Raw genomic sequence first — 27,075 nt, forward strand, 5'->3', positions numbered from 1 at the left:
AATAATCCTTCAGTGAAACTATCACCTGTGTGTCTGCAGAGAGATCTAGCAGCTCTCTGTCTACCTTTGTTTCAGAAACACTTTAGTGATGTTAATGTTTTGCACAATTAGGAGGCTAGGGTTTTATTCATGCTATATTTTCAAGCTAAACACATTAATTTTTATGAGAGAATACACTGTGTATTCAAATGTAGAGCTCATCATGTGTACATAGACCATCTAACATACCAAGCAAGAGTGTTCTCATTATGCAGAATGGTTCCTCGGGTTACATTAAAATGAATATGTTCTAATTTAGTTTAATGTTATGTTAACATGTCAACAATAACAAATTTCTGTTCCGTTTTGTTTCGCAATCTCTTTATCTATCTATCTATCTATCTATCTATCTATCTATCTATCTATCTATCTATCTATCTATCTATCTATCTATCTATCTATCTATCTATCTATCTATCTATCTATCTATCTGTATGTCTGTCTGTCTGTCTGTCTGTCTGTCTGTCTGTCTGTCTGTCTGTCTGTCTGTCTGTCTGTCTGTCTGTCTATCTATCTATCTATCTATCTATCTATCTATCTATCTATCTATCTATCCATCCATCCATCCATCCATCCATCCATCCATCCATCCATCCATCCATCCATCCACCCACCCACCTATCCATCCATCCATCCATCGGGGGGGCGCTCTCTCCTCGGTTCTGTCGGCATATTGACGCTTCGGGATCGTGGTCTTCTCGGGTTTTTCCGGAATCGTTCGGCTGTGTTGATGCCGGGTCCGGCCCCGCCTCTCCCAGACTGCTTTATGTCTGGCGGTACGGACCATGCGCGGGCGCCATATTACGGAGCACCCCTCCCCTTCAGCCCCGTCACAGCACACAGCCACAGCAGCGGTGCAGGAGGATATCTACTGAACAGCACTACCGGTAGTGAGGACCAGTGATACAGCAAAACCAGGACCAACGCGAGTACACAGTGACATGGATTAAACAGTCGTGCGTCGCAGGATAATATTGGAATTCCAATCGCAGTGTGCCGGATAAAGGTTGCTTGTTTTCATTTACCTTCTTTTGAGCAAATTCATCAGCTAAAGCGACACACCATAGTATGTTTAGCTAGCCGGTGATGGAGACTGGCAGCTAGCTAGCTGACATTACTGTTCTGTCAGACTAGCATCGGATATAACGCTAACTTCATCTAACGGCTATTCTGTTTTTTTATTTGTTTTTTTAGTACAACCGGTCGTTGCACCGCGTTAGCTTTTCATTGAAGGACCCAAAACAATGTTAGCTTATGCTTAACAAAGACACAGACAGATAGCACTGCTGGTACTTAGCCGGCGAATTACATCTGGCATCAGCTGACATTAGCTCGATGGCTACTCAGCTAGCGCCCTCTAGCCTCTCCTGCTTTCCTCACTACCACTAAATAAAACACAGTCGTGTATGAGAGACTGTCCGTAGCGGTACAACTTTGTCTGATATTTCAGAACAACCGACACTTGGTTCAAATATTTATTCCGATCGTGTTGTCTGTTGAACGTAGTTTCGTCAAGACGGCGCCGTTAACGAATCGCAACCTCATTGCATACTGTCAGAGAACAACTACCCCCCGGATTCTTTCGAAATGCATCATCCGGACCCTGCAGGAGACTCTGGCAGTGTTAGAAAGATGGCGCATCCGCCTGTCTTTCACAGAAGGGGTAGCAACACAAGCAGCGGGAGCGGTTCCGCTCAGACCACACCGGCAAGCCCACTGGTTAACAACAGCCAGGCTCCAGCTGACGATTATCAGCCATCCTTGTTGATTCAGTGCCAGCCCCCCCCTGGGTCATCCTCCCCTGGTCCTCATCATATTCCACCCCACAGCCTGAATCTGCATTCCCAACCCCAGCCCGGCCAGACAGCTGGAGCACAGATAAAGAAGAAGAGTGGTTTCCAGATTACAAGTGTAACTCCAGCACAAATATCTGTGAGTACCAACAATAGTATTGCAGAGGACACAGAAAGCTATGATGACCTGGATGAGTCCCACACAGAGGACCTCTCTTCTTCTGAAATTCTGGATGCGTCCCTCTCCCGGGCTAATGACATTGTGGGAGCAGAGAGAAGCTCTTCAGAAGAGACTCTGAATAATTTCCATGAGGCTGAGACCCCTGGAGCTGTGTCCCCCAACCAGCCCTCACGCCCCCATGCCCTGAACCAGGCTCAGCAACATTGTGTGTCCATGGTTAACGGGACTGTGCACCATCATCATCAATATCCTCACCATACTAACCATGCCCAGGTCTACCCTCTGTCTGCTGCTCCAGGGAGCACCCCATCTGCCACCACTTCTGGAGCTTTACCTTGTGCCACACAGAAAATGCCTTCTAACATGGGGGTCCCTCAAGAGAATATTTCCCAGACTTTCTCTCCTAGTATTGTTGCTCAGCCTGGAGGGGGTGTGGCCCCGGGATCTGTCCCTGGAATGCACAGCTCTGCTACAGGCACTACAGTTAGCATGGTTAATCCCCAGACAAGCAGTGTTAATAATGTGAATATGTTGAGCTCTGCCAATGTGCCTATGAGAGGAGGAATCAGCACGAGTGCTGGCAGCACTGGTGGTTTTCCTCTCAATGCGATGAGCAGCAGTGTGGGAAATGGCAGTGGAGGCAGTGTTGTTTCAAGCACTCAGCAAAACATCAACTCTAACATCTCAATGACCACGTCTGCTACTCCTGTTGCTGTCAATGCTTCTGGAGGGGTGGGACTCTCTAGCTGTACTGAGGGAAGGTTTGGATCTACTTTGCCTGTCAATGCCCCTGTCACGGCTGTGGCCACAGCCCCTGTACCAGCCCCTCCTGCCCAGCCTGCCCCAGTTCCAGCCCCTGCAGTGGCAACCACCAGTTCTCGCTTCAGAGTGGTGAAGCTGGATTCTAGCTCTGAGCCCTTTAAGAAGGGAAGATGGACATGTACTGATTTCTATGACAAGGAAACCCCAGCTGCTGCTGCCAGCTCCTCTGTCTGTGATACTACATCTCTCAGCATGCGTCAGTTGGCCTCCGAGAGTTTAACTGGGGCATCAGAGAGGGAAAGCACAAGTGGTAGCTCTGTGAGTAGCACTTTGAGTACATTGAGCCATTATACTGAGAGTGTGTGTAGTGGAGAGACTGGGGGACCCCCAGTAACCCAGCATGCCCAGGATTATGCCTCCCCTCCTCAGGGCTTTCAAGGAATCATTTCTAGTGGCTTAAATATGGGCATGTCCCAAACCAAACCTCACATGCACCCCCAAGACTCTGCCCATTCACATGTGAAGACTACTACGCCCTCTTCAGCTTCCGCAAACATTCATCAGCCTGTGCCAGGCCACCAGACCACTGCTGGACTCTCTTCGTCTGCTGCACATCAGCAACTCACTTATGCCCAGGCAGTCGCTAATCAATCCATAGGTTCCCCACAGGGTCTAGTGGGTGTTAAGCAACAGAAAATGGCCTACGCCACCCTACCACAGCAACAGTCTGCTACTCCCCAAACAGTTCCGGCGCAGGCTAGGCCATCTGAGTATGCTCAACAACCCCAAGGTGTCCTCCAGGGTGCTGGTTCTCAACCTCTGTCCAACCAAGCTGGTTCTGCACCCTCTGGGCCAGGTAACGGTGCGTGTCAGGTGATGGGAAACCTGCAGCAGTCACAGGCTGCCACCTCCAGCATGCCCTCCCATGTCGGACCACCAGGTCTGGCCCAACAGCAAAAGCCACAGTCTCTCCCAACGCAAATTCAAAACCCAGGCATGGGCAACCCATTGCCCACATCTGTCCACCAGAGCAAAGTGTCTGCACCGAGTGTGCCTTCCCCCAACCCTCAGATGGATCCCCAGACCCAGCCTCAAGGGCACAACACTGGGAATAGTGGTAGGATACCCCCACAGGGTGGTGGCCAGTCATCTGGTGTCAGGTTCTCCCAGGACCAGAGCAATGCCCTGGCGTTGGCTCATGCTGCCCAGGCCAGTGCCCTCTATGCTAGTCTGCCCACCTTCACCACCACTCAGCTGCAGGATGCCCAGCGGCTGCTCCTCCAGCACCAGTCAGCTTTGCTAGGGCTCCCCAAGCTGTCAGGAGTGGAGTCTGGATCTGGATCCAACACTGGCCAGGTTCAGGACACTGAGGGTGGCACCTCCACCGCTAGTGCCTTAGGTGCATCAGCCGGTCTCAAGACTGTCGATGGAGAGGAGGATGGGTAAGAGAATATTTTGTTTACATGCTGTACTTTTGATTACTGATTTGTTCTAGCATGTATACAGACGGATAACATTTCAAGGTTTTTGAATGATGCCTTCTGATTTACAAGTGTTCATAGTCCAATATTCAGAGTCTGTTTGAAGCTGGAAATTTTCACTGGTAGCTGTGGCAGCTGTGAGGGGAAAAATGTCATTGTTTTCCCAGATAGGCAACAGACAGTGGCCAGGCAGCCACAGTGTGTCTGCTGTCTGTCACTGGAAAACAGTTCGTGGCTCGGCTGGATGTGACGTCTCTTGTCTTTATCAAGTGGCTGCAGTGATTCGACACTATACTAAGCATGTCCCCCTGCTTGAACACTGCCTGTGGGCCTGGTAGGGCCCAGTTTCTGCTGGGTCCTCCTTTGGCGGTGCATACTCTTTCAATATTTGTTGTTTGTTTCTGGGAAGCAAAGCAGACATTCTATGATTATTAAATTTGAAATACGATAAGGCAGGTGCCAGCCACCGTTGTTTGAATGAAATGAACTCTCGATTTCTCCAAGTGCACAAGCAATGTTTAACATTGTATGACTGTCCATCTCCCAACGCAAGAATTAAAATTCCCCTATTTACCTTTCAATAAACTCAGGAGACGATGCTGGTTTACTTCTGACAGGCAAAGTTAAAGCTCCTTTTCTGTCACTAAAAGCCTATTGATTTTTAGTTTTTCTCGCTCTCCCCCTCCCTTTCCACCCTTTTCCTCTGTTTTTCATCATCTTTACTTTTCAGTCTCCTTAGTTTTGCTGTTATTCATGCAGTGAAACAACTAAATGTTCTGAGGAATGTCCTCCCAAACAATGCTTTAAGTACTGAAATTTTAATCACCCCGCTGCTGTAGGAATTTTCTCAAATTTCAGCCACGCTTACATTCTTAAGCCCCATTTCCTGACTTCTTAAATGTTGTTATTGCCACAGCCATTAGGATTTTTGCAAGCCTACGTTTTACTAAAAAGAAGTAGGATTAAGAGAAAGAACTGAATATACCGTCCGTAATTTGGGATGGGATGGATAATATGAAAATGATGATGCAGTGTTCCTGGCTGTCTTTACGGGAAAACTGATGGACGGTTACTGTTATCACATGACATTTAACTTGATGGAATGTGAAATCTATGGGGATCAGGTGGATTATTTTCTTTGATTAGTAGCATTTGAGTGAAACCAGAGCTCTTGGTACAAATGAGAACATTGTCTTGGAGAATTAGACTCATGGTTAATTTCTTTATTTTGCATGCTGTCACACATGTACAAGAAGTTTGTGTTGCCTGCTGAATTCTGGTTACCCTTGGGTGGAGGCTGCATTTGAAACTGTGACTTTCTAATTGTTTGAAAATGAGCTCACCCATCAGCTGATTCAAACACGGGTGAACAAATGCCCCCAACCTTTTCCCCCGATTGAATGTACTTTAATATTTGATCACCTCTTTAACTCCTTATTTAACTGATTTATTTACTTATTTTACAACCCAGGCATAGGTGATCTGTTCAGGAATGAAAGATGGGATAACTTAACTACTATATTTAAAATTTAAATCATGAATGTTTTAACCTCTCTTGGAAAAACCGACTGCCATGTCACTCATCTTTCAGGTTAATGAAATCAAAATAGGTGGGCTGTTTTAAATTCTTTTTCAATTTTGTGAACAATATATTTATAAAGATGACAGTTCTATATGATGATATCATCATAATATTGCATTGAAAGAAATCGCAAACACGAGGAGCAGCTGCAACTTTTTAAAGACGCTTTATTGGAATTATTTTCAAAGACCCTGAACAATTTTCCTTTGTTTACTACTTACAAAGGAGCCATAAACCCTCTCAGACCTGGGCATGGTCCCATGTCAGTAGTTTTACTGTACATTTTCTATGGTCTGCTCTTCTGTGTGGCTTCTGTCAACATATTTTCAGATAGTCATGCGTGGGAGGATCATCCCCACATAAATTATCACCTAAACCATGCCAGTAAATCGAAAAGGATCTCAATGGACTTTCGCTATATATGTCTGTCTCTGTGTGTGAGTATTTGAATGAATGAGGATGTCACTGAGGGATTGATGGGCATTCACTGAATATGTTCATTTTGAATGTGTACTTTTTGGCAACTTGTGGAAACTGCAACATATAATGCACCTCTCTTATCTATTTCCAAACTTAATGTAGTAGATCCGGTCATGCATTAATGATGTCACTCAGCTGATTGGATGAATTCCTTAATGTAACCCTTCTGTGGGTGACATTAAATAAGCACCCCTAATGGTAGCCGTCTTAATGTGAATGAAGGCTTGGTGCTAATAGGTAGCCATCAGAAGTGACAGTAATTTATGGGGAAAACGGGAAATATTGACTATCTCAAGTATTGCTATATTCTTAAGGTCATTTACAAAATTGTAAATTAAATAAGGTTATCCATTATGATTGTAACTAATTTAGTGTTGATCTCCTAAATGGTGATGCCCTACAGTTCTCATTACACACTGTTAAACTGATTTGCAGAAATAACTAGTAAAACCATCTGTTTGAGTAGTGTGTCTTGATGAGGATTTCTAGGGCTAATTACTGAAAGTCGTTCCATCTGATGCTCATCAATCAAACGGTTTATTTGCTTTATTACTACCATTAGCTGTTAGATATAATTGTTTACTACTGTTATTAGTGTTGCTGTTGATGCCATTACTACAGATGGAATCAAGGCTGCTCAGCTGCCAGTAGACTGTAGCCTTAGTGTATGGGACATGTGCTCCAACCACTGCACAATCTGCTCTGTTTTGTATTGTTATGAAGAAATAAATGAATAAATTATATATAATTATTTAATTATCGACCACTAATCGACTAGTTAATTTAAAGTTAATTTCCCTGACGGAACCTCCTTAAGGGATCAATAAAGTTCTACTCTACTCTCTCTACATTTTTACTTGACATGCCTCTAATCAATATCACAGTATTTTTCAAACAATTTAATTTGAGTAATTATGTGTCAGTTTATGTATCCGTTACAAAAGGTTACTTTTGACTGACGCAGGTTGTAGGGTATATCGTGTTCTCAGGTAGTGTTTTAATATCCCCTGTCTTGCTGTCTTTCCCATCGATGACAATATGTGTACCCGTACAACATTTTAGGCAGTGCCCGGATACTTATAAGTAATATTGTATCCAAATTTAATGTTTTAAGAAAACAGTTTAGCTTATTTTAGTTGGGGTGTGTTACTCCATCTACTATGAACTTAAACCTCTAATGTATTTGACTGACCTACATGTCATCAGTAACAATGCATGAAGCCAGGTATAACCTCTTTAGCTGAGCTAGACTGAATTTTTTGTCCAGGCACGTGCTTTGCCACCTCACAAGATTACCAGGGATGCTGCATTTTTTTCTTTCCTACTCGTTGGTCTGAACACGACTTAAGTGTGTGGGTTTTTTTGATTATATGAAGGCACAGGGGAATTTAAGCTGGCTGGCAACGTGATGCTCTCTCTGCTGCACTCTGTTTTGAATATAATCTTCCCCCTGGCAGTGCAGGGACCCAGCTTGTGCTGGGACTGTTGTTCATTGTGTGGAGATCAACGAGATCCACAAAATTCACAACACACAGAGGAAATGACCCAACCTGAACTAACCCAACTTAGTCAGGTCTCATGGAGCTTATTGAGATCAGTGAGGACCAGATGGAACCAGACTGAGCAGAGTTGTGCATCACTTTTTCAGCTCTGTTAAATTTTGCCATTGTGTTGTGCCATGATGTCTGTAATCAGAGTCCTCAGGACATTGTTTTGCATAAAGACTGTTCTTGTTAAGATCCAGATGTTGTTTAACAGTCAATCACATGCTGAGGCTAGATTTGCGAGAGGAGAACGATATTCTAAATACTTGACCACAGCTAGGCACAGTATTTCAGTGTCATATTTTTCTATACATGTATATACATTGTAATATGTTTAAAAATGTATTTACTGTGTGATTTAGTGTTAAACTCTACCTGTAGGATTGTGCAATGGATTTTAGTTAACAGTTGGACAATTATCAATTTTGTACCATTAAAAAGTTGAAAATTAACAATTATTTATTTTAGTAAGTTATAATTAAAAGTTGGCATGCATTTCCTGAAAGAAAAATCCATATCTATGCTTAAGTTAATTTCCATTTTATTGTGCATATGTGTGATTTCTTTTTTAATGACAGTGAACCTATTAGTTTGCATTTAATAATATGTAACTCTCTTACATGTATCTCTAATTGTAAAACTGAGCTGAAAAAGAGGCTTTTGTAATGGTTAGATAAGAGTTGTACTCTATCCAACAATGGGATGCATTTATTGAAGCCGTGACGAAAAAACTCGCTCAATCCCAGAGGAGTGATTTTTTTTTTTTTGTAAAAACACCACCATTACTGCGATGTTTGAGTCATTTCCTTTTTTGTTTGGTTTGTTTACAGTTTCACATCAGTGAAAGTAAACACCATTTGTTGTTTGTTATGCTGCTGACACATCCCCCATTCCCACCATACAGACCACGCCAGAGAACACCAGAACACAGCGGAGCAGCAACATGCCCCGTATGAACGAAAGGAGGGACAGGTCTCACTACACGCCACTGAATATTTACTATGTCTCTCTGAGCCAAGCGTTGAAAGCATGAATGGCGCGATGAAACATAAAGGACATTGTGAACAGTTAATCGTATGTTGATGAAGTAGATGCTAATGCAAAACATTCAATTGTACACATCTCACTATAAATAACTTGTCTTTGTCTCTTGTTCACTTTGTATGCTTTGTGCAGATGTGTAATTGATTTCTTTGTCCCCTCCTCTTCTTTCTGATGTTTTTTTTTTTACATCAATAAACAGAATTGTTTCACTTAAGAGTGCGGCGAGAAACTAATGGCTTGTAATGGATGATAATGGATTGTGTTTTTAGCCAGCCTTTCATCTCGAAGAAAATTGCCCTCCTCTTCCTCTTGAGAAAACAAACTCACAATGCTAAGGTAGCGTCCTTTTGTTGACAAACTGCTCCATGTTTTTCTCACGGCTTTTTTAGTATTCTTACAATGTATAAACGAGTGGTTCCTTGACTGATCATTTTATTGTCAAATCAATCACTCTAGTCATTACTAGTGCTTTTAATGGAAGGTTTGGTATTTTAACCAATACGACCAGATGATCTTTTTCATTCCCTGTGTTTTTGGGTTCATTCAGATCCAGTATTTTTTTTCTGTGGCTCTTTTTGTGAAAATGGTAACGTTTGTGATTAATTAATTAATCACAGCATTAATCAGCTCTGGTCATTATTATATCCAGTCTTGTCAAATGATGTTTTACTGTCCAGCCTCTTGTCTGCTTGTCCATCCGTCTGTCTGCTCGTCCATCCTCTTGTGTGCTTGTTTGAAAAATAATTAAAATAAAAAGTGGTAGTGGATCACAGGTTCATAGAAATATACCACTTTTGTTTGAGTCTTGATTGGGGGTTTCATGTTCAGCCCTGATTTTTAATTTTTGTTCTTCACTGAGCTGCTACTGTTATCCCTTTAAACATGCAGGCAATGTGCTGAATCATGGCTGGCATTCCTGTGGCCACAACGCTGTCCAGTCAGCGCCAGGAAACACACACACACACACACACACACACACACACACACACACACACACACACACACACACACTGCCCTCTCACCTATCATCTTTTTTTTCCATCTTAACAAAAAAACTGACATTTGTCATTGCTGATAAGGTAAATGGACACCAAGTTGTTTTTTCAATGCTGTATTGTAAACTTTTAAGTAAATCTAACAAGAGAATACATTTACAGACTTTTGTAATGAGGAATATGCTTGGATTATGAAATCTTTTATTTTTATTATTGATAATCTGATACTGAATTAATAGATAATTCTGTCAATCATGGTCTACTTGTCAAAAATTCCAGTGATATTTTGTTTGCCACAATCTTATTTTTATAATCCCAAGGATTTAACATTTAGAATGTTTAAAAAAAAATAAAATTTATAATTACAGTATTACAAGTAATTGATAATGACAAATAGCCGTCGACTAATACATCAGCTCTAAAAACGTCATGTCAGAAGGGTAGAAACATTTGACAAAGCACTATTTGTTGCACTTTCTTCTTCAATCTGCAGCAAAAAGAAGTCCAAAAAGTTAATTTACACAAACTGTTAGTTAAGGAAATCATTTGACATGTTTAGAAATACACTAAATTTAAAGAGGTAATTGAAATTATCTTGGGGGTGACTAGAGTTTGTGCCCTTAGTAGTCCATAAGCAAGGGACATGGCTGCTATGGCTCTGATCAAAGTCAGGCCCTGACAGTTGTTGGTTTTGTTTTGTTTTTAAATAGTAGGACTACAGTAGTGTGTTTTAGGATGATGGCCATGGAGTGTCACTGCTGGTGTCGGTTCTTATCTGGTTCAGTCTTGTTGATTGAGGCCCTGTCCACACGATGACTGATTTTTTGAAAACGCAACTTTTCTGTTGCGTTTACGCCTTCCGTCCACACGACAACGCAGATATCTGGAATGAAAACGCAACTTTTTAAAAACGCTGGCCGAGGTGGATTTTTTAAAAAAACGCTGGGTCTGCGTTGTCGTGTGGACGGCCTATCCGCGACTTTTTTAAAAACGCTGACATCTTGCCTGCGACGAAAACCGCTATGACGTCATATTTATGGGCCCATGTGTTGTGACAACAAAACACGGAGGATTCCTATTGCATAAAATTTGACTCAATACTGCCACCACATGGTTTGGCATGCTTATAGCCGTCTTCGAAAACGCACTGGTGCGTTTACGTGTGGACGGAGATTTTTTTGAAAACGTGAATCGTTTTCGATGCGTTTTTAGAAAGTTCCGTTTTTTAAAAAACCCGGCATCGTGTGGACGGGACCTTAGTTTGTCATGTGCTACTCCACCGTCTCAAGCAAACAATTGAGTGTTTATTCTAAAGTTACAGATGAATATGCAGGTACAATAGATACACAAATTTTATACTTCGTTTATCAGTTTGAACTTTGCTTGTTTGCAAAAATATCTAACATGTTTCCCTTTGTTTTAAAATTCTTCCTGCTAAAATGAGAGTTGCTAATTCTTTGAAGAATTATGAATTACGGACACTATGTGATCAATCATTTCTCTTTAATACAAACTGTTGTTACTTTGAGAGGATTACTCTGACAATTATAACAATATTTGTTCTTTTGCACTTGTTCAAGCCCTCCTAACAACAGATTTGTATTTTAAGACATTCAAGTGTTGACCCCCCTTGCTTCATTTAGGGGTTATCAAACTTCATCACCTCCTGTGAAATGGCCCTATTAGTGACAGTGATTTGTCCCTGGTTGTGTAAACAGCCCTACTACTCAAGCATATACCTTATCAACCCCCACAAGGCACTTTGTCTCCCAAAACTTAAATGCAAACATTTTCTCACACTTGTGACTTCTGAGGCTTTCAGCTGTGCAAAAAGTGCTGCACTGCCCCCTGCTGGTAAACAGACTGCTGTCTATAAACATGCCCGTGTATTTAGTGCACATGTGATGATGATCTGAATGTTTTTAGTCAGAAGCTCTCCATTTGTCAAGCTTCTGGTAGCAAATCAAGCTAATTATCATAAGTTTAATCGGATCCACCCTAACAAAAATATTTAGTCCCATTGGGCTGGAAATATTATACTTGCTGAGTTTCTTGCAGATCGATAAATACTTTTGTTAATCCCAGAGTTAATTGCACATATCCACTACTACATACATGATAAATAAATACTGGATAAACACCAGGATAAACACCAGGAGAGAAAAGAAACAGCAACAACACAGGAGAGGACATACCACAAGACGTACACTACACTAAACAGGCATATACAACACTAACAGGACATATACTAAAGTATAAAATAGAAGTTAAAGATAGCTGGGGGCCCACCTGTTTAGAAAGGTACATCGTTCTTACGTTGTAAGACACGTCATTATTCCAATGTCACTATGTGCCACTATCACTTTTTTTTTTGATTTCCCAACACAAAATCTGCCAGTTAACATTGTCATCAGTTTGTCAATCTGTCCATCAGCAATCAGTTTTTTGTGCATTCATTTGACATAACTTTCATGTGTGAGTTATTGATGTTACATAGTAGTCATTTACTGTAAATCTCCAGATTTCAAATTTTTACGCTCACGACCCGGATAAGATAGGTAGAGGAAGGAGAATGTCTATGGTCAAAGCTAGTGCATAGCTATGCACTAGTCATGTACTACTTTCAGGCGGGATGTTGCAGTCTGTGAATGCCTTGGTTATGATTTTTACTACCGTTGTACACAGTAAAATATGAAATATGTTTAGTCATTTAAAATGTGTAGTTATTACAATGAAAGTAGAGATGGACTTAAAAACTGTATTGGAAAGTTATCTGACAAGTTTAAAAAAAAACCGAGTTTGCTGTTGCCCAGGTTACAGAGGATATTTGAAAATTGGCCCCTCTCGTCTTAATGTTTCATTGGTGAAGATACTAAATACCAAATCACTCCTGAATGTGGTTCCAGTAATGTGACTTTGTATTTGATTGGTTGTTGGTCCTGCCTCTACTGTGAGTTTGTTATGTTGAATAAATTCTGGCTTTGGTTGTAAAGAGCTTTGAGGATTCGGTCAGACTAGAAGGACACTGTTGAGTAAGTAGAATGAAATTACTGTACCCTCTAAGACAAACTGATCACAGTAGTTCAATAATAGGAGTTCTAGTCATGTCTTCTCTGTAGTACCATTAGTTCTTAGGCCTGTATTGACTCCTGTGGTTGTGACATTTGCCATTAGATGGCAGCATATCCCAATTTACAAGTCATTCTACCGTGGTCAGTGTAGTGTGCATGAGTCCAGGACTCCACGAGTGTCTTTGCCATGTGATTTCCATTATTACATCCCGTGAAGCAGTCATATATTGTAATTGTCAGTGTTTTTGTGTTCGTCTGCCCATCCGTCCGTCCGTCCGTCCACCAAATATCTTAACGATCGTTGCAGATAGATGACAGAAAAAGCACATTACTCGGGCGGCAAAGGGGATGAAAATGAGATGATGACCTTGACCTTCAAAAAACTAGATAATGGTCAAATTTCAACTTTTGTACATTTTTTTTCACATATTTCAGGAACTGGATAGAAGTTACATTCAAAGAGGCAAGGGGATGAAAATTAGATCACAACCTTTACCTTGAAAAACTAGGTCATGGTCAAATTTTCCCTTTTATACCTTTTTAATGGCCAGAACAATATTGTAGGTTGTCCTTAGTCTGTCTGCTACGGTATACCTCTAGCAGTGGTCAACTTACAAATATGAAATGAAAAGCCAATACTCGATAGTACAATATGGAATTCATTGCTGTGACCATTATGAAAGTAGGTCAGAGTAAAATTTTGAATTCCAGGGTGTCGCGGGATGTTGCAGTCTCTGACTGCCTTCTTTATAGATTATGTCTGCATCTATAAATAAGGAAAGAAAGCATATAACCTCAATTTATTGCTCTGTGATTGGGTCTGCAGTTTTTTTTATCATCTGTGTAATGTAGAAAAGTTCTTTTTGATTTGGTTAAAGCAAATTCTCTGTAGAATTTAACAATTTCATTGGGAGTATTCTTAATGAATCCATCTGAGATGTTTGTTACACTAAATATTTTAAAGTGTAAAAAAGGGGTTTCTATCTATTCTAACTCTGTGGAATTTTATTTGTTCTAACAATATTATTATTTAGCTGCTGGCAGAAGAAATCATTTTCATCTTTGGTTTGTCTATACCTCCTGACCCTTTATAAACATTGTTAATTATATTTTTTCTTTCTTCCATGTTGCCTATGATCTGCCCTACTTCAGGTCATTGTTTTTAATTGTTTTGTGTTGATGCATCATCAATTGATGGAGAATCCAGGTCGTAGTAGGGCAGCCGATATTTTCTTTAATAGTTTCTTACTTTTAAAAGAAAAATGATGTCATTTGCATTTGCTGAGCCAGCTGAATGTCACTTTGAATTTGCTGCACTAAGCATCCCAGCCAATGACTCATGATGTTTTAAACTGTAATTACATGTAAAGAGGCATAAACATAAAAACCTGCATCCTAAATGTAGATGTGAGTAGAAATAACCAAAGGATAATCATTTCATTGACATTTACAGTATGAATGAGTGAATGTCAGTGTGTGTGACTGACTGTTGACAGGAAACGGCAGTGTGTTTATTTGTCATTAAGCTGTGCTCATGATAGCTCTATCGTCAGAGGTTTGGGCCCTGCTGGTTGAGTCATTAATCCACTCAGCCTTCCTCCCTCCTCTCTTCACTTCATCTTGTGTGCCCATGCATGAATACACACTTATGAGGAGGCGCAGAAATGGGTCGGGGCTCAGAGCCTCATTCCTCCAAACCTATTGATTCGATAAATTCCAAGTCAATAAGGCGTATTTTATGTCCTGTGCCAATTCAAATGAATTGGTCCATTTTCTGATGAATAGAGATTTGAGATGTTTTTAGAAATAAGAGATCTTTTTAGAAATAAGAATATATTTTCCAGATTGTTTTACTTATTAACAACTTTATATTTCCATTAAAGCAAAATTTCTTCTGCAGCAGCTGAGCTTTGGTGAAGTATTTAAGTCATATCATTGTCAGCTTTTTACTTATTACTAACCTTGCATATAAAGAGAGCTGCGTGTAAAAATTGTGTCAACCCTTATGCAATCGACCTCTTTATTTCTGATCACTAGTTGCTTCTGTTTAAACTCAATATATTTAATTGGGCTAACCAAAGTTCTTATGTTTGTATTATTTATCAGTTCGCATAAAAACCACATCCTGCTGATGCCACCAGTTTTGTCATTGCAGCTGTGTACTCTCGGTGTACCTGCCTGCAGCTTGAACTGATTCGGTTAACAGCTTTGGTAGGAGGGTGTTTTTGGGGGGGTATAGATGAGGGAATACAAGAACAATGACTCACTTTTCTTATAGTTGTGTTTGCATAAAGAAGAAAAACAGCCTCCCAACACAAACACACTTGTAATTCTGTTCACTGCTAGATGGAGGCTGGGTATCAGTTGTGTGTCTGTGTTGTAAAAACTTCAAAAGCCAGACATCAGCATGAGTCATCTTTCCTCCCATTAACTCCCAAAAGAAAATAAGATACTCAATAAAAGATAATCCTCACAAAGACGTTTAAGAAAAGCATGGACATTTTCTACAGTAATGCTAAAGATGGAAATCCAGCCTTGATGAATGATGAAGGCACAAAGGGTTTTCATTTAAAAGATTCTATCAAAATATTTCTGTGCTTTGCATATCTCAAAATCAATTTATCAGAATAAATGTAACTCTGAGGTATGATGCAACAAGCACAGCCTGGTGGAAATATACATTCTGATTCTCTATTTTTATTTCAAACTTTGAACAAGTTTCAGCATAGAATCATTAAAATGAAGACCATGAAATGTGCACACTAAAAAGTGTGTTGTTTCGTAAAAAAAGTGTAGTGGAAAATAGTAAAGGGATTTCTTTGATTATTACATCTATGTGGTTTGCATACTGTTAGATGAATTAAATCAGGTTGATGTACTATGTGTCCAAAAGTACAGGTATGTTCTATACTAGTTTCATATTGTGATTTGTGTGTAGAGATAATCACTACATTCAGCTTGAGGCTTTATGTTATCCCTCGTCTCCTCATCTGTACTGCTGTGGTTAGCATCATTCCATCCCTCTGTTGTCTGGACGTAGCGCTGTATTTTCTTTGGCTGGTAATCCTTTTAATTCCAGGTTTCACTCCACATTACTCAAAGCTGCTGCGCACACACACTTATGTAACTTGGATCTTCTCGTTGTGTTCCTAGGGTATATTGTGTCATGGGTTTGCCTTGATAAACACATTGAACATGAACGGCTATATGTGTATATATACTTTATATATACAGTATATATTATTCATTTTGTTAACTATTTTCTTTATCTGTGAACTTATACCCAATAATTGCAGCCAGTTATTCAACTCCAAATAGCTCTGATTGACTTAGTATGCAAGAATAACACAGCAATGCAAATGCTGATGGATTCACAGCTGCACTCTAAGTGCACCAGAAAATTTAATTGTGCTGCTAAATACAGATTTATGTTAATACAGCCTGTGCCTCAAACCACCTTGGAGAAGGGACATCAGCTCTCAAGTGTTACTATACTGTACTTCAAAACACTGTATGAGGTAATGGAGGTGAAGCTTGTCACGACAACACATCTTAACTGACGACGTCCCTAGTCAAACACAAGATCCTTCTAAAAGCTGAAGTGTGTGTGTGTGTGTGTCTGTGTCTGTGTGTCTGTGTGTGTGAGAGTTTCTGACAGTCAAGGCTTCTGCTACAGCGGTATCTTTTGTTAGCACACCTGCAGCTAGTGCTGGACTCGTTCATTGCAAGTACAACAATCCGTGAAGGACAAAATTTCACGTGAAGCAACAACAATCTAACTATTGTTATTTTGTAATTAATCACCTTGTTGTTGAAATTAATTTACTGCCTTGGCTGAACACTTTAGATAGCATTACCAACTCTGCTGCTGCAGTGCCTGGAATTTTTTTCCAATTCTTGGTATGTCGTGATGTAACAGTAGGTAAGAGTTTAGTTATGTCCAATACAAGAACATAAAGCCTGAACTTGTATTTTATATTTTTTTGGGGGATCCGTTCATGTATGTTAGAGCTATACAACAACATGCGATATGAGCATATTGTTACATCTCTGCTGTTCACTGCAGAGGTGTAACTTCCATTTGACAGTTATGTTTCTCATATAGTTCAACATGAAGTTCCTGTCATGGTTTTTCATACTGATCCCATCCTTAACTTTATTTATAGAGCACTTTTTATACACCATGCAACAAAAACTGCCCTACTTAATAAAACATTTGTTTAGGTATCACAATGCTGACTACAAATGTATACACATAGTTTGACACCAACTGGTTATACAAAAAGTTTCTTATTTTATAATATTTATAATAATATAATAGTTTCTTATTTTATAATATTTTTCTGTAGGTTAGGAAAGGTGTACCTCATCAACACTTTGTAGCCCACACCCTAGACATGGTTTCTTCTACTCCGCCCACATTGCTTTTATGCAAACAAGTGAAGTCATGACACAATAATTACTCATTCATAGTTGTCCTCCCAAATCAGACAACTTTAAAAATGCGGTGTCGACTGTTTCCTCTTTTTGACCCAGCCTCAGCAGAGTTAACCTTCCCACTCATCCCTGTCCTAGGATGCCAATCTGCTTGGACTGCATTATACATAAAGGTTCAATGTGGTGATGTGTGTATGCATGATGGTCACATTGTTGGATGAATAATATAAAATTAGTAAAAACTTTTTTGTGCTGCTTAACACAAAGGAAACTTTTTTTCTCTGACTAATCATAATGCAAAACTATTCTTGTGTTTTCACATCAAGTCAGAATTTTATTTTTAAAATTTCGAAGAAGAAAAATATTGGACATATAAGGAGTTATGAAACATTATTTACTGGACCTAAATTATGTAGTGCTGCCTGTGAATAAAGTCAGACGACCCAGTGCAAAAAGTTATAAAAAGTCAGTGACTTTTGGAGATGGCACTAATGCAGCAGTGTTAGATCTCTCGGCCATTCCAGCTCCTGTGTCTGTGGCAAACCCTCTCCCCTCCTTCTCTCCCTTGTGTGTGAGAGTTTTGTGTAAAGCGAGGGCGAAGGACTTGCTGCTGTCAGCCCAAATGCTCCAAATGGCCACTCATCATTCCTCCCGGCCCCTCTGACTCACTGACCAGCTCTCTGTCATTCTCCATAGTCAAAGTGTGACTATGGAAAACCACTGCCAGGGCTTACTGGTAAAGTCTCTGTGTGTGTTCCACGATCAAACTCCTGCTCAGCCCAAAGCCTTTACAGTTCAGCAATTCAATAGGCCTCTTTTTTTCATGGCAGAGATATGCCAAGCCCCATTTGTCAACATTTAGAGGTGACATTTCCTAGAGGGGCAGCAGATGTCATGACTGTTCCTTTTCCCGTTAGTAACACATATTTTGACAAAGAATTTATTTTTTTTACCATTTTGGTGTGACTACCTGTCCTTCGCCTCCAGATTTAAAAGCAAAATATTTTGTGCACAGTTGGAATCGGATGCAAAGGCTACTATGATTGTGTTTGTGCAGTTGGTTTACATTTTTGTTAGAAACATCTATCCAGTGACTGAGTAGTGTTGTGTGGCAACAACCATGCATCTGCTAGTCTGCTGAACAATAGCGTGATACGAATTTTGTTCGTAACATCAGCTCCCTATAAAAGGTGATAGAGCACACTACACAAATTTGGAGCATTGGCCCCTGAAGAAATAGTTATGTTCATGCACAGACTGCATTCTGACATTGCTAGTATGCTATACTGTATGTGAAAACCTGTATGAAAAGTTGCAAACATTTTGATATTTTTAATTCAACACTTGATCAGTGGTATTTTAGTTCTTGATTATCCCAAGTACTCCAAGCATGTTTCTTTATGATTCTCCGATGAAAGAATGAGTCACTCCAGCACATCCAGTCTGTTAGGACAGGCCAAATCCCCTGCATTGTACTCATCCTTAACCTGTTATTTCTTGGCTGGCAGCCTGTGCGCCTGTCAGAGCTTTGGAAGTGCATGTTGTGTTTTCTGTCTGCGGAGGAACTAAGCCATCCTAAAGCAGCCTCTCAATGAGAAATGACAGGATAAGACCCTGAAGCACAGGACCTCTGGTCCATCCTGCTGAAGGATTGTGGAAATAAAGAAATTTTGCTTCATTATCAAAGCACCTGCTAAATATAAATTAACAGACATTTAGGGCTGTTAATGCAGTTTTAATAGAAGGTAAGTTCAGTCATTCTGTTGAATATCCCATGTTCCAATAAAGCAATCTTATCTCTGTTTAACCAGGGATGTCAGCACTGTCACGTCTAGGTGGCAGAAGACAATGCAGATGTCTGGTGATGCTGAAGAGAGAGGATCAGAGTTTTCTTGTCCATCCCTATGTCAGGCTATAGAGGGCAAGGGGCTGTAGAAGTAGGGAAATCAGTGGGCCACATGCTAATCTACGTTGATGGTTTATGTAACTCCCAGGATCACATGATCACGCGTCATCACCCACCCTGCCACCATCTGTACTTAGTAATTCACTCACTAGTCGGCCATTCAAACACAAATGGGTCACATTGGCAGAGGAATAATGAGGAGCACACATATAGACCGTCTTTGTAACCTGGTATGCTGGTTTTCATTCCCCATGTATCTGCATTCTATTCTTTAAGCTGCAACTCCGATCTGTTTGCTGAATTTAAGAAGAAACAAGGAGGTGTTAGGAAACAAAGACGGTCTGGACGCACTGTTGTTACTTCGGAGTGTATATGGTCCTACTGACGGACAGCTCCATGAGGGTACGGGGAGTACGAGTGCAAGGCCATGACGAGATGGCGATGAAGCTTTTGTTCTGGGAGCTGGAGCAGCATCTCAAAAGGTAACAAAAAAAAGACAAGGGACCCCCGGGGAGTCTGTACAGTGTAGCTCTGCAGTCACTACAGTAGCTGCACACAAAGGGCTTCCTGGCTGTATTGTCCCTTTCATTCAGACATTCATGGTTTCAGGGACAGCATTTATGAGGGGTGTTTGGTGCAGATGCAAAAAATAATCTTTGCTCTCACCACACCAAACAAAATGTACTCAAATACTAGATGGTATTGAAACACTGTATTTGTAAAATACAGTAACAGATTTCTCGTGGATCAATTGGTCAATTAATCCATGAGTTGATTAAAACAAAATTGGTTACCAGCTATCTTGTCAGTTAAATGTCTTTTTTGTTTGTTTTTTTTGTTTGTTGGTCAGTGATTAAGTAAACATGTTTGTGTAATTTGTTCCATTTCTTTTTCATGTAAGCCAGTAGACTGTTTGGCTTTGGATTGTTAGCATGACAAAAGAAGAATGTTGAAGACGTCACTCTTGCTGCTGAGATTTGCGAAGAATCATTTTTCTCAGATTAAAATTTAACGAGTCATCCTTTCGTCAGCAACACTGACACACACAAGTACTGCCGTGACATTACTTTGTGTAGATAAGCCTTGTCCTTTTAATTTTTGTTTTGTCTGACGGTAACAGCTGGGACATGCTAGTTAGTTATGCACATCTGTACAATATTATGTGATCGTTCTCTTCAGTAGATGACATCTGAGTCGAAGGTCTGTTGTCATGTAACACCATCATAACTTTGAAGCCTCAGCTGGTGAATCATCTTGGATTTGGCTGCATCATATTAAGAGTTGTCCCTTTTGTGTATGGACTCTTTCGGGATTTGGAAATCAACCTCGATTTTATATTTCTAAAAGATTCTATCTTTTGTTTCATGCTTCAGAATTTAGAGTTTTTGAAAAGTCTGTTTAAAGAGGTCCACAGTGCTAAGTGCTGCGCTAAAAAGTATTTAGATGGTCATCTGTTTGCCATCAGTGAGAGGATCTGTGAAACATTGGTGCGCAGTTTTGGGTCATTTCCTTCTTTGCTTCTGTAGGTCACTGGGCCGAAGCTGTTCTAGCAAGGCAGGAAGTCCATCAGTGGCTGAACATTCTTCTAATGTAGTCTGCTATTAAAAACTGCAGTGTCACGTTTGCATTTCCATCCAGTATTTTTTAAAACATAATAGGTCAAGTTCACTGGTGAAAACTACAGTTATATGTTACGATTACAAGCATGTTAAATGGCTCTAAATGGAACTTTTCTTAGCTTTTCTTAACTAAAATTCTGAAAATACTAAAGTGCATTTTAGACGGCACAAAGCAGCTGCTAAGGATTGGTTTGTCCTCCAGCTTTTCTAAGGCTTTAAGTTATTCAATGATTTATTGTTTCAAGTATGAGAAATATTCCCTTGACAGGTGATTCCTCAAACTGCTTATTCTTTCGACATCATCGACCGACTTTTTCTTACGTAGTTCTTAAACAAACCACATAGAGTTGATACCAAGCTGAGCATAGGTATGTCTGTGTGCTTTGGAGTGTGACTGCATTAGACGGGGGTTGTCCTGGCTATTTGGGTCTGGATTATTGGCTAAACCCTGTTCCAGTCAAAGACGGGACCGGAAGAGATCAGTATGTCTAGGAGCCTCTTCTCTGGCTTCTTGTTAGTATTTGAATGAGACCAGAGGCGATCAGAAGCTGACAGCACTACAAGTACGCAGAGGATATGTTTTAGTCTCTCTCTAGGGTACGGGTGTTTAATATTCTAACAGTGTGCTACCTTCATTAGCCTTGGTCCCATTTTAAAGGTGACCACTGACTTTGAAGTCACTTTGTAAAGTAATTAACCTAAGCACTATGGATTTGCAACCTACAGCCTACGTTCCCTCATTCACTCTGTAAGGCGCATTGAAATATTGTCTCCCAAGTGACCACCTATCAGACAACCCCTTAATATAAGTAGCTACTCCTGTCTGCTGCTGGTACATCATAACTCTTAGAGGATGTGCTGAGGTCGAATACGCTTTATATAAAAGTAAAGGTAATCGTAACCTGTATTAGATGTTTTAACACTGAAATTAACTCTATTTGAGGCTGTTAAACTTGTGAATCCCTGTATGAGCTTGATAGGGTTTACTCTTGTCCTTGTCTGTAAATGTGATTGTTACAGTGAATTGGCCAGCCCCTTGATCAACAATTCTGTTTAAAAAGTTGCAACAAATCGGGATGTATTTGTTTTTTTATGCTTGGGTCTGCAGAGTGTTTGGGTGTGATCATGGGCAAGAACGCTTATGAATGTGTACACACGATTTTAGGGTTTTGGTTGTACTTGGAATGTGTGAAGGTGGCCTTTCAGAAAGTGTGTGTGTGTGTGTGTGTGTGTGTGTGTGTGTGTGTGTGTGTGTGTGTGTGTGTGTGTGTGTGTGTGTGTGTGTGTGTGTGTGTGTGTGTGTGTGTGTGTGTGTTGTTTAGAGTACATCTAACATGGGAATTTTGATGTTGGGGAGAGGTTTTTGGTACGTCTGTGCAGCCAGGATATGTATGAAGCGCTGCCATGGCAACTTTGGTTGTTGTTTATCATTGTAGTGTGTTTTCGTGAATAAAAACTACATTCAGTCTTATGTTTATACATAAAAGATGTGATTTCAAATATGTAATGGTGACCAAAAAAAATAAATCAAAACCCCCCCAAAAAACTGGATGGACAAAACCTCAGTAGAACTCAATCCAGCCTGTATTGACATGGGTCGCTTATATATGTTAACTCAATTTAAATGACATTTAGAGGCTGGTTTCTTTGTCTTGGAACGGAAATCAGAGTTGTGCAGTTCTCTACTAGACCACATGAGCCCACCATAGAGGCAGGAGAACATAAAGGACACCTACAGCGTTTCCTTTTCTGGATTGTAACGCTCCATTCGACAATATGTTAAAAAATAACGTGTTTTTTTCGTAAATGTATTGAAAAGGATGAAATTATTGTTAGTGCATTTGGGGGGAAATGCTGGTATGATTTGGGGATATATAAGTTCATCGCAAGTATCATGAGTGATGAGATCAAATTATTATCAACTATCCCTTTCGTGATCTCCAGGTTTCTTTCGACGGAGATTAAACAAGACTTGCTCTTCCCCTGCTTGTTTTTCTGTATTCCAGCTCTTTCTTCTTCTCTTCCCATCCGGTTTTCCCCGGTTTCATCCACATCGTCTACTTACCCGGAATATATTATGCAAACACGCATCAGCTGAGCTGCAGGTGGGGGCGTTCCTGAATAGATTATTCAAATGACTCCGTCTCGACCAATCAGGACAGGCTCTTTCCGTTCGGTTCATGATAAATTATGCCGGTTTGTCCCCAGACGTAGATTCGCGTGTATCGCTGAGATGAGCTGACCTTGGATCGTAGTTCGCACCACTGCGGTTGATGCCCGAGCGGAGAGCAGCGCGGCTGAATGTGTGTGGCGGATCGGAGGAGGTCGAGGCGGGATCCGGGGCTTTTTGTGGACGGACGCTAAAATATGGCCAGCATGAATTCGTCGTGCTACACAGTGGCTATGGATCTAGGCGTGTGCCAGCTGAGAAATTTCTCCATATCGTTTTTGTCGTCGTTGCTGAGCGCGGAGCACGTCGGTCTGGACAATAGGTAGATGCTGTGTGGTAGCAGCGTTTCATTGTGTCCAACTCGCCTCACCTGCAGTAGCTCTACCCGGATGTGGTGCAGTCGTAGCGGTGGTCCGGTGGATGCTCTGGTATCAGAGGCCACAGTAGCATGAAGGCGTTGTTCCACCAGACCATTTTTAACGTTACATTTCCAGACGCTTCGTGTGTGTGTGTGTGTGTGTGTGTGTGTGTGTGTGTGTGTGTGTGTGTGTGTGTCTGTGTGGTAGAAAGAGGAAAAATATATGCAAAAGAGGAAAAGGCTGCGGCTCTGATTTCTCTTTCTTTTTGCAGTTCGTCGGGAGCCAGCGTTGTGGCCATAGACAACAAGATCGAACAAGCGATGGTGAGTTTAAAACCTTTTACACTTTGGAAAATGTCTGATTTGTGATTTTAGTCCAGATAATGAAACCGACTTGTTTTCAGAGGGGAATTTGAACGGGCTGTTATAGGTGACTGGTAGTTACAATTGTTGGTGTGCCCACTTCCATTATAGATTAAATGTCTGACATTATATACTTTAATCTGGAGTCCATACAAAAGAGACACGTAATTCTGGTATATGATAATGTATTTTGATGGTCATTTAATTTTATAGTTGTAGGTCCGGTTATGTGAAAGTGTCCGTGTTAGCATTAATATTAATATTAATATTAATATTAATATTAATTTAGTATATAAGTCCTGTTAGTGCTGCATGTGCCTGTCTGTTAGTGTAATGTATGTCTTGTGGTATGTCCTGTGATGTCAATGTTTCCTTTTCTCCTGGTGTTTATCCAGTATTATTTGTTATTTAATGCCTGAGCAGTGGATATATGCAATTTCCTCCGGGATTAATAAAGTATCTATCTATCTATCTATCTAATCTAGCTTCACACAAAACCTTTGTAACTATGCCAGTTTGACAAAATGTGAGGATTTTATTCACAAACCGTCGCATACACAATTTTGTTCAGAGTATAATTTAGAATTAAAGCCTATTTGATGTACTGCTTTCTGTTCGGGAAAACGAAAGTAGTTATAATTTCTCTTTCACTGTCTTTGTTGACGTCGCTGCCATCAGCCGTGTTGCTAGGCGAACTGACACGCTCCTGCTCCTGGTTAAATATATCTCTCGCTGATTGGTTCACACTTAAATGTGGGCGGGGTTCAAGACGAATTCCCCCCAGGATGTTTTCTGTTTCACTATTATCACAGTAGAGTAGGTTCCTATCAGTTCTGATCATCCACACCATTATTTTGTATATATTTTTCAGTTTATTTTTTATTTCATTTGAATAGTTTTACAATTTACTCTTGGTTCTTTGCATTTCTATTGTTATTTCAGTTAAATAAATTTGTAGGTTACATTCTGAAAGCAAACATTTAATCAGTACTTTATTATTGGTGTAATACATATAATCAGTCATTTCAGTTCTTTTGTTTTATCATTTATGCTTTATTTTAAGGCATTCAAATTGATAACAAAGCCAGGTAGTGGCTCTTTTTTAAGAACATCTCTTCCACGTAAAATTTTACCAGTACCATTGTTGATAAAATTGTATACCCACAGTAGAAAAGCTAAAACTTTACTGGAATCATCCCAGTAGGGCTCAGAGAACTTATTGTTGCATGTTTCCGTTATCAGGGCTAGATCTATTTGTCATGTGAATTTGTACTTGGGGCATCATGGAAAATCTGAGACATAAAAATTAGGTCAAATTGGTTGAACTAGACTGAGAGACATTTGTGTTTGTGCATGAGTATTTGTTTCTCTGACTTTGTTGATTTAATCAAGTGATTATCTTCTGTTTTTGTCTGTCTCAGGACCTGGTGAAGAGTCACCTGATGTATGCTGTGCGTGAGGAGGTGGAAGTTCTCAAGGAGCAGATCAAGGAGCTGATTGAGCGTAACTCTCAGTTGGAGCAGGAGAACACTTTATTGAAGACCCTGGCCAGCCCGGAGCAGATGGCTATGTTCCAGGCCCAGGTACAGACTGGCTCCCCGCCTGCTGCACCAACAGTCGCTACTCCAGGACCCCCCAGCACCACCAACCTCGTCCAACCCATCTCGCACAGCTCTGGCCCCTCGGCTTAGCCTGGTCTGCACAGATCTGACTTACTGACATTCTTTGAGTTCTGCTACAGCAGAACAGCTAAACATTGCCTTCTACAGCAGGAGGTCACCCTGTTAAGACGAGAATTTGCACATATTTATCTCTCAGAAAGATGCAGCTGGTGGGACAAGTAGTGCAGTGCTTTGCAGCTCAGTGGGGGTTGACAATCTTAAGACGGTGGGTTTGTTTTCATAAGTGGACTAAATTGTCGAACATTTGCCAAAAAACCCTTGGACATATCAGTTAGAATGTCTTACCGAGAAGAAACGAAGCATTTCATCCGTGGCGCTAATATACTTTAAGTAGAAAAAAAAAATCACTGTGCCTGTGTCTGGATTTTAAGTGGTGTCGATTGATGAGTAGGAGGTAAAGAATTGTATTGATTGTTACTTCTTCTTCTTTTTTTTTGCAGAATTCTGTAAATAAAAGTGATTCTCTGTCAAGGCTAGATACTAAAGTTCAGACTGAGACATTAGAGGAAGATTGACAAAGAATGTGAGCAGTTATCATGATGAAGTCCCCATCTGGAATGGGAGAGGGAATGGGAGGGTATTTTGAACAACACTTGGCAGAACTGATGACATTACTACAACTGTGGGATAACCGAAATGTGGTTTCTTATGGAGATGATATTCTATTTCAGTATTTCACTTTCAAGCTCCTCATTTTGCCCTGGAAGAAGCTCATCATTGCTGTTTTCTCAACCCTACAGTGGCATGTAATCTTATTTGAAAGGGTTGAGACATTGGGCTAAGCTGCATTTTCTTTTTTTGTAAAGAGATCGATGGGCAGAAGATGTATATTTCTGTATAGTGTAAGTACTATGTAAAATATTGAGGAGGAGAAATACAACAGATGCTATGTTGGCCACACAGATTGATGCATATGAGTGAGAAACTTGCTGTTCTTGCCCAGTCTGTGTCTTCTATTTTTAATGCTGTATTTTGAAGACTGTGGATCAACGGGAGTTTAGGTTATTTAACTGACAAAACACAGCCAACAATGTTGTCCATATCACTTTCTGCAACATTTACTTTTACTGTAAACCATTTTTTCTTGGTTGTTTCTTTCTGCAATATTGCACCTTTGACTTTTTTAATTACATTTTTGACAGATATGTAATTCTGGGTGAACAATATCTTGAAAACTAATCATTTAAAAAAAAAAACTGAACACCTTTTGTTTTTCATTCTGTGTATCAGTTGTATGCTCATGTTCTGTGCATGTTTCTGCAAAAACCGGATATTGTAACATATTTACCACAATTGCACTTGACAGCCGCACTTCAGATTTCAATAAACGTGCTTAAAGAATAACCACCTGGTCATCATCTGTTAATTCCTCCGCATTGCTGTTGAGTTCAGTCCATATTAGAGTGGTGATGCTAAGGTGTACCAAATGTGCCTGATTTGTCACATTTGTAGGGCATCGGCTGCAATAAATATCTATAAAAAGGAAAATATTCATTTTTAATTTTATGTATATTTTTACTGTTTTCAATACAGCGGTTATTTAAAGGGATTTTCTCAGTAAAACAAAA

General features: G+C 40.3%; 1 protein-coding gene across 3 annotated transcripts; it reads left to right on the forward strand.

Annotated features, from left to right (window-relative positions):
• The first annotated feature begins 894 nt into the window (after nucleotides 1–894).
• LOC137605239 (TSC22 domain family protein 1-like) lies at nucleotides 895–26,848 on the forward strand. Of its 3 annotated transcripts, none has more exons than XM_068329760.1 (4): nucleotides 895–4,217; nucleotides 23,735–23,786; nucleotides 25,247–25,408; nucleotides 25,948–26,848. In XM_068329760.1, exons 1-4 carry the CDS (start codon nucleotides 1,627–1,629, stop codon nucleotides 26,020–26,022), a joined length of 2,880 nt encoding a protein of 959 aa, XP_068185861.1. In that variant the 5' UTR covers nucleotides 895–1,626; the 3' UTR covers nucleotides 26,023–26,848. The 3 variants fall into 3 exon arrangements, with proteins under 3 accessions (XP_068185861.1, XP_068185860.1, XP_068185862.1); XM_068329759.1 differs by having other exon boundaries at nucleotides 895–1,045; nucleotides 1,546–4,217; nucleotides 25,247–26,848; XM_068329761.1 differs by lacking the exons at nucleotides 23,735–23,786; nucleotides 25,247–25,408; nucleotides 25,948–26,848 and adding an exon at nucleotides 8,767–9,489.
• Nucleotides 26,849–27,075: the final 227 nt, after the last annotated feature.

Source organism: Antennarius striatus, chromosome 12 (assembly GCF_040054535.1).
Source record: "Antennarius striatus isolate MH-2024 chromosome 12, ASM4005453v1, whole genome shotgun sequence".
NCBI lineage: Eukaryota > Metazoa > Chordata > Actinopteri > Lophiiformes > Antennariidae > Antennarius > Antennarius striatus.

Coding starts and splice junctions, on each gene's coding strand:
- LOC137605239 (XM_068329759.1), top strand. CDS start 1,627: ATGCATCATCCGGACCCTGCAGGAGACTCTGGCAGTGTTAGAAAGATG. Junction 4,218..23,734: donor GTCGATGGAGAGGAGGATGG/GTAAGAGAATAT, acceptor TTCTTTTTGCAG/TTCGTCGGGAGCCAGCGTTG. Junction 23,787..25,246: donor ACAAGATCGAACAAGCGATG/GTGAGTTTAAAA, acceptor TGTCTGTCTCAG/GACCTGGTGAAGAGTCACCT.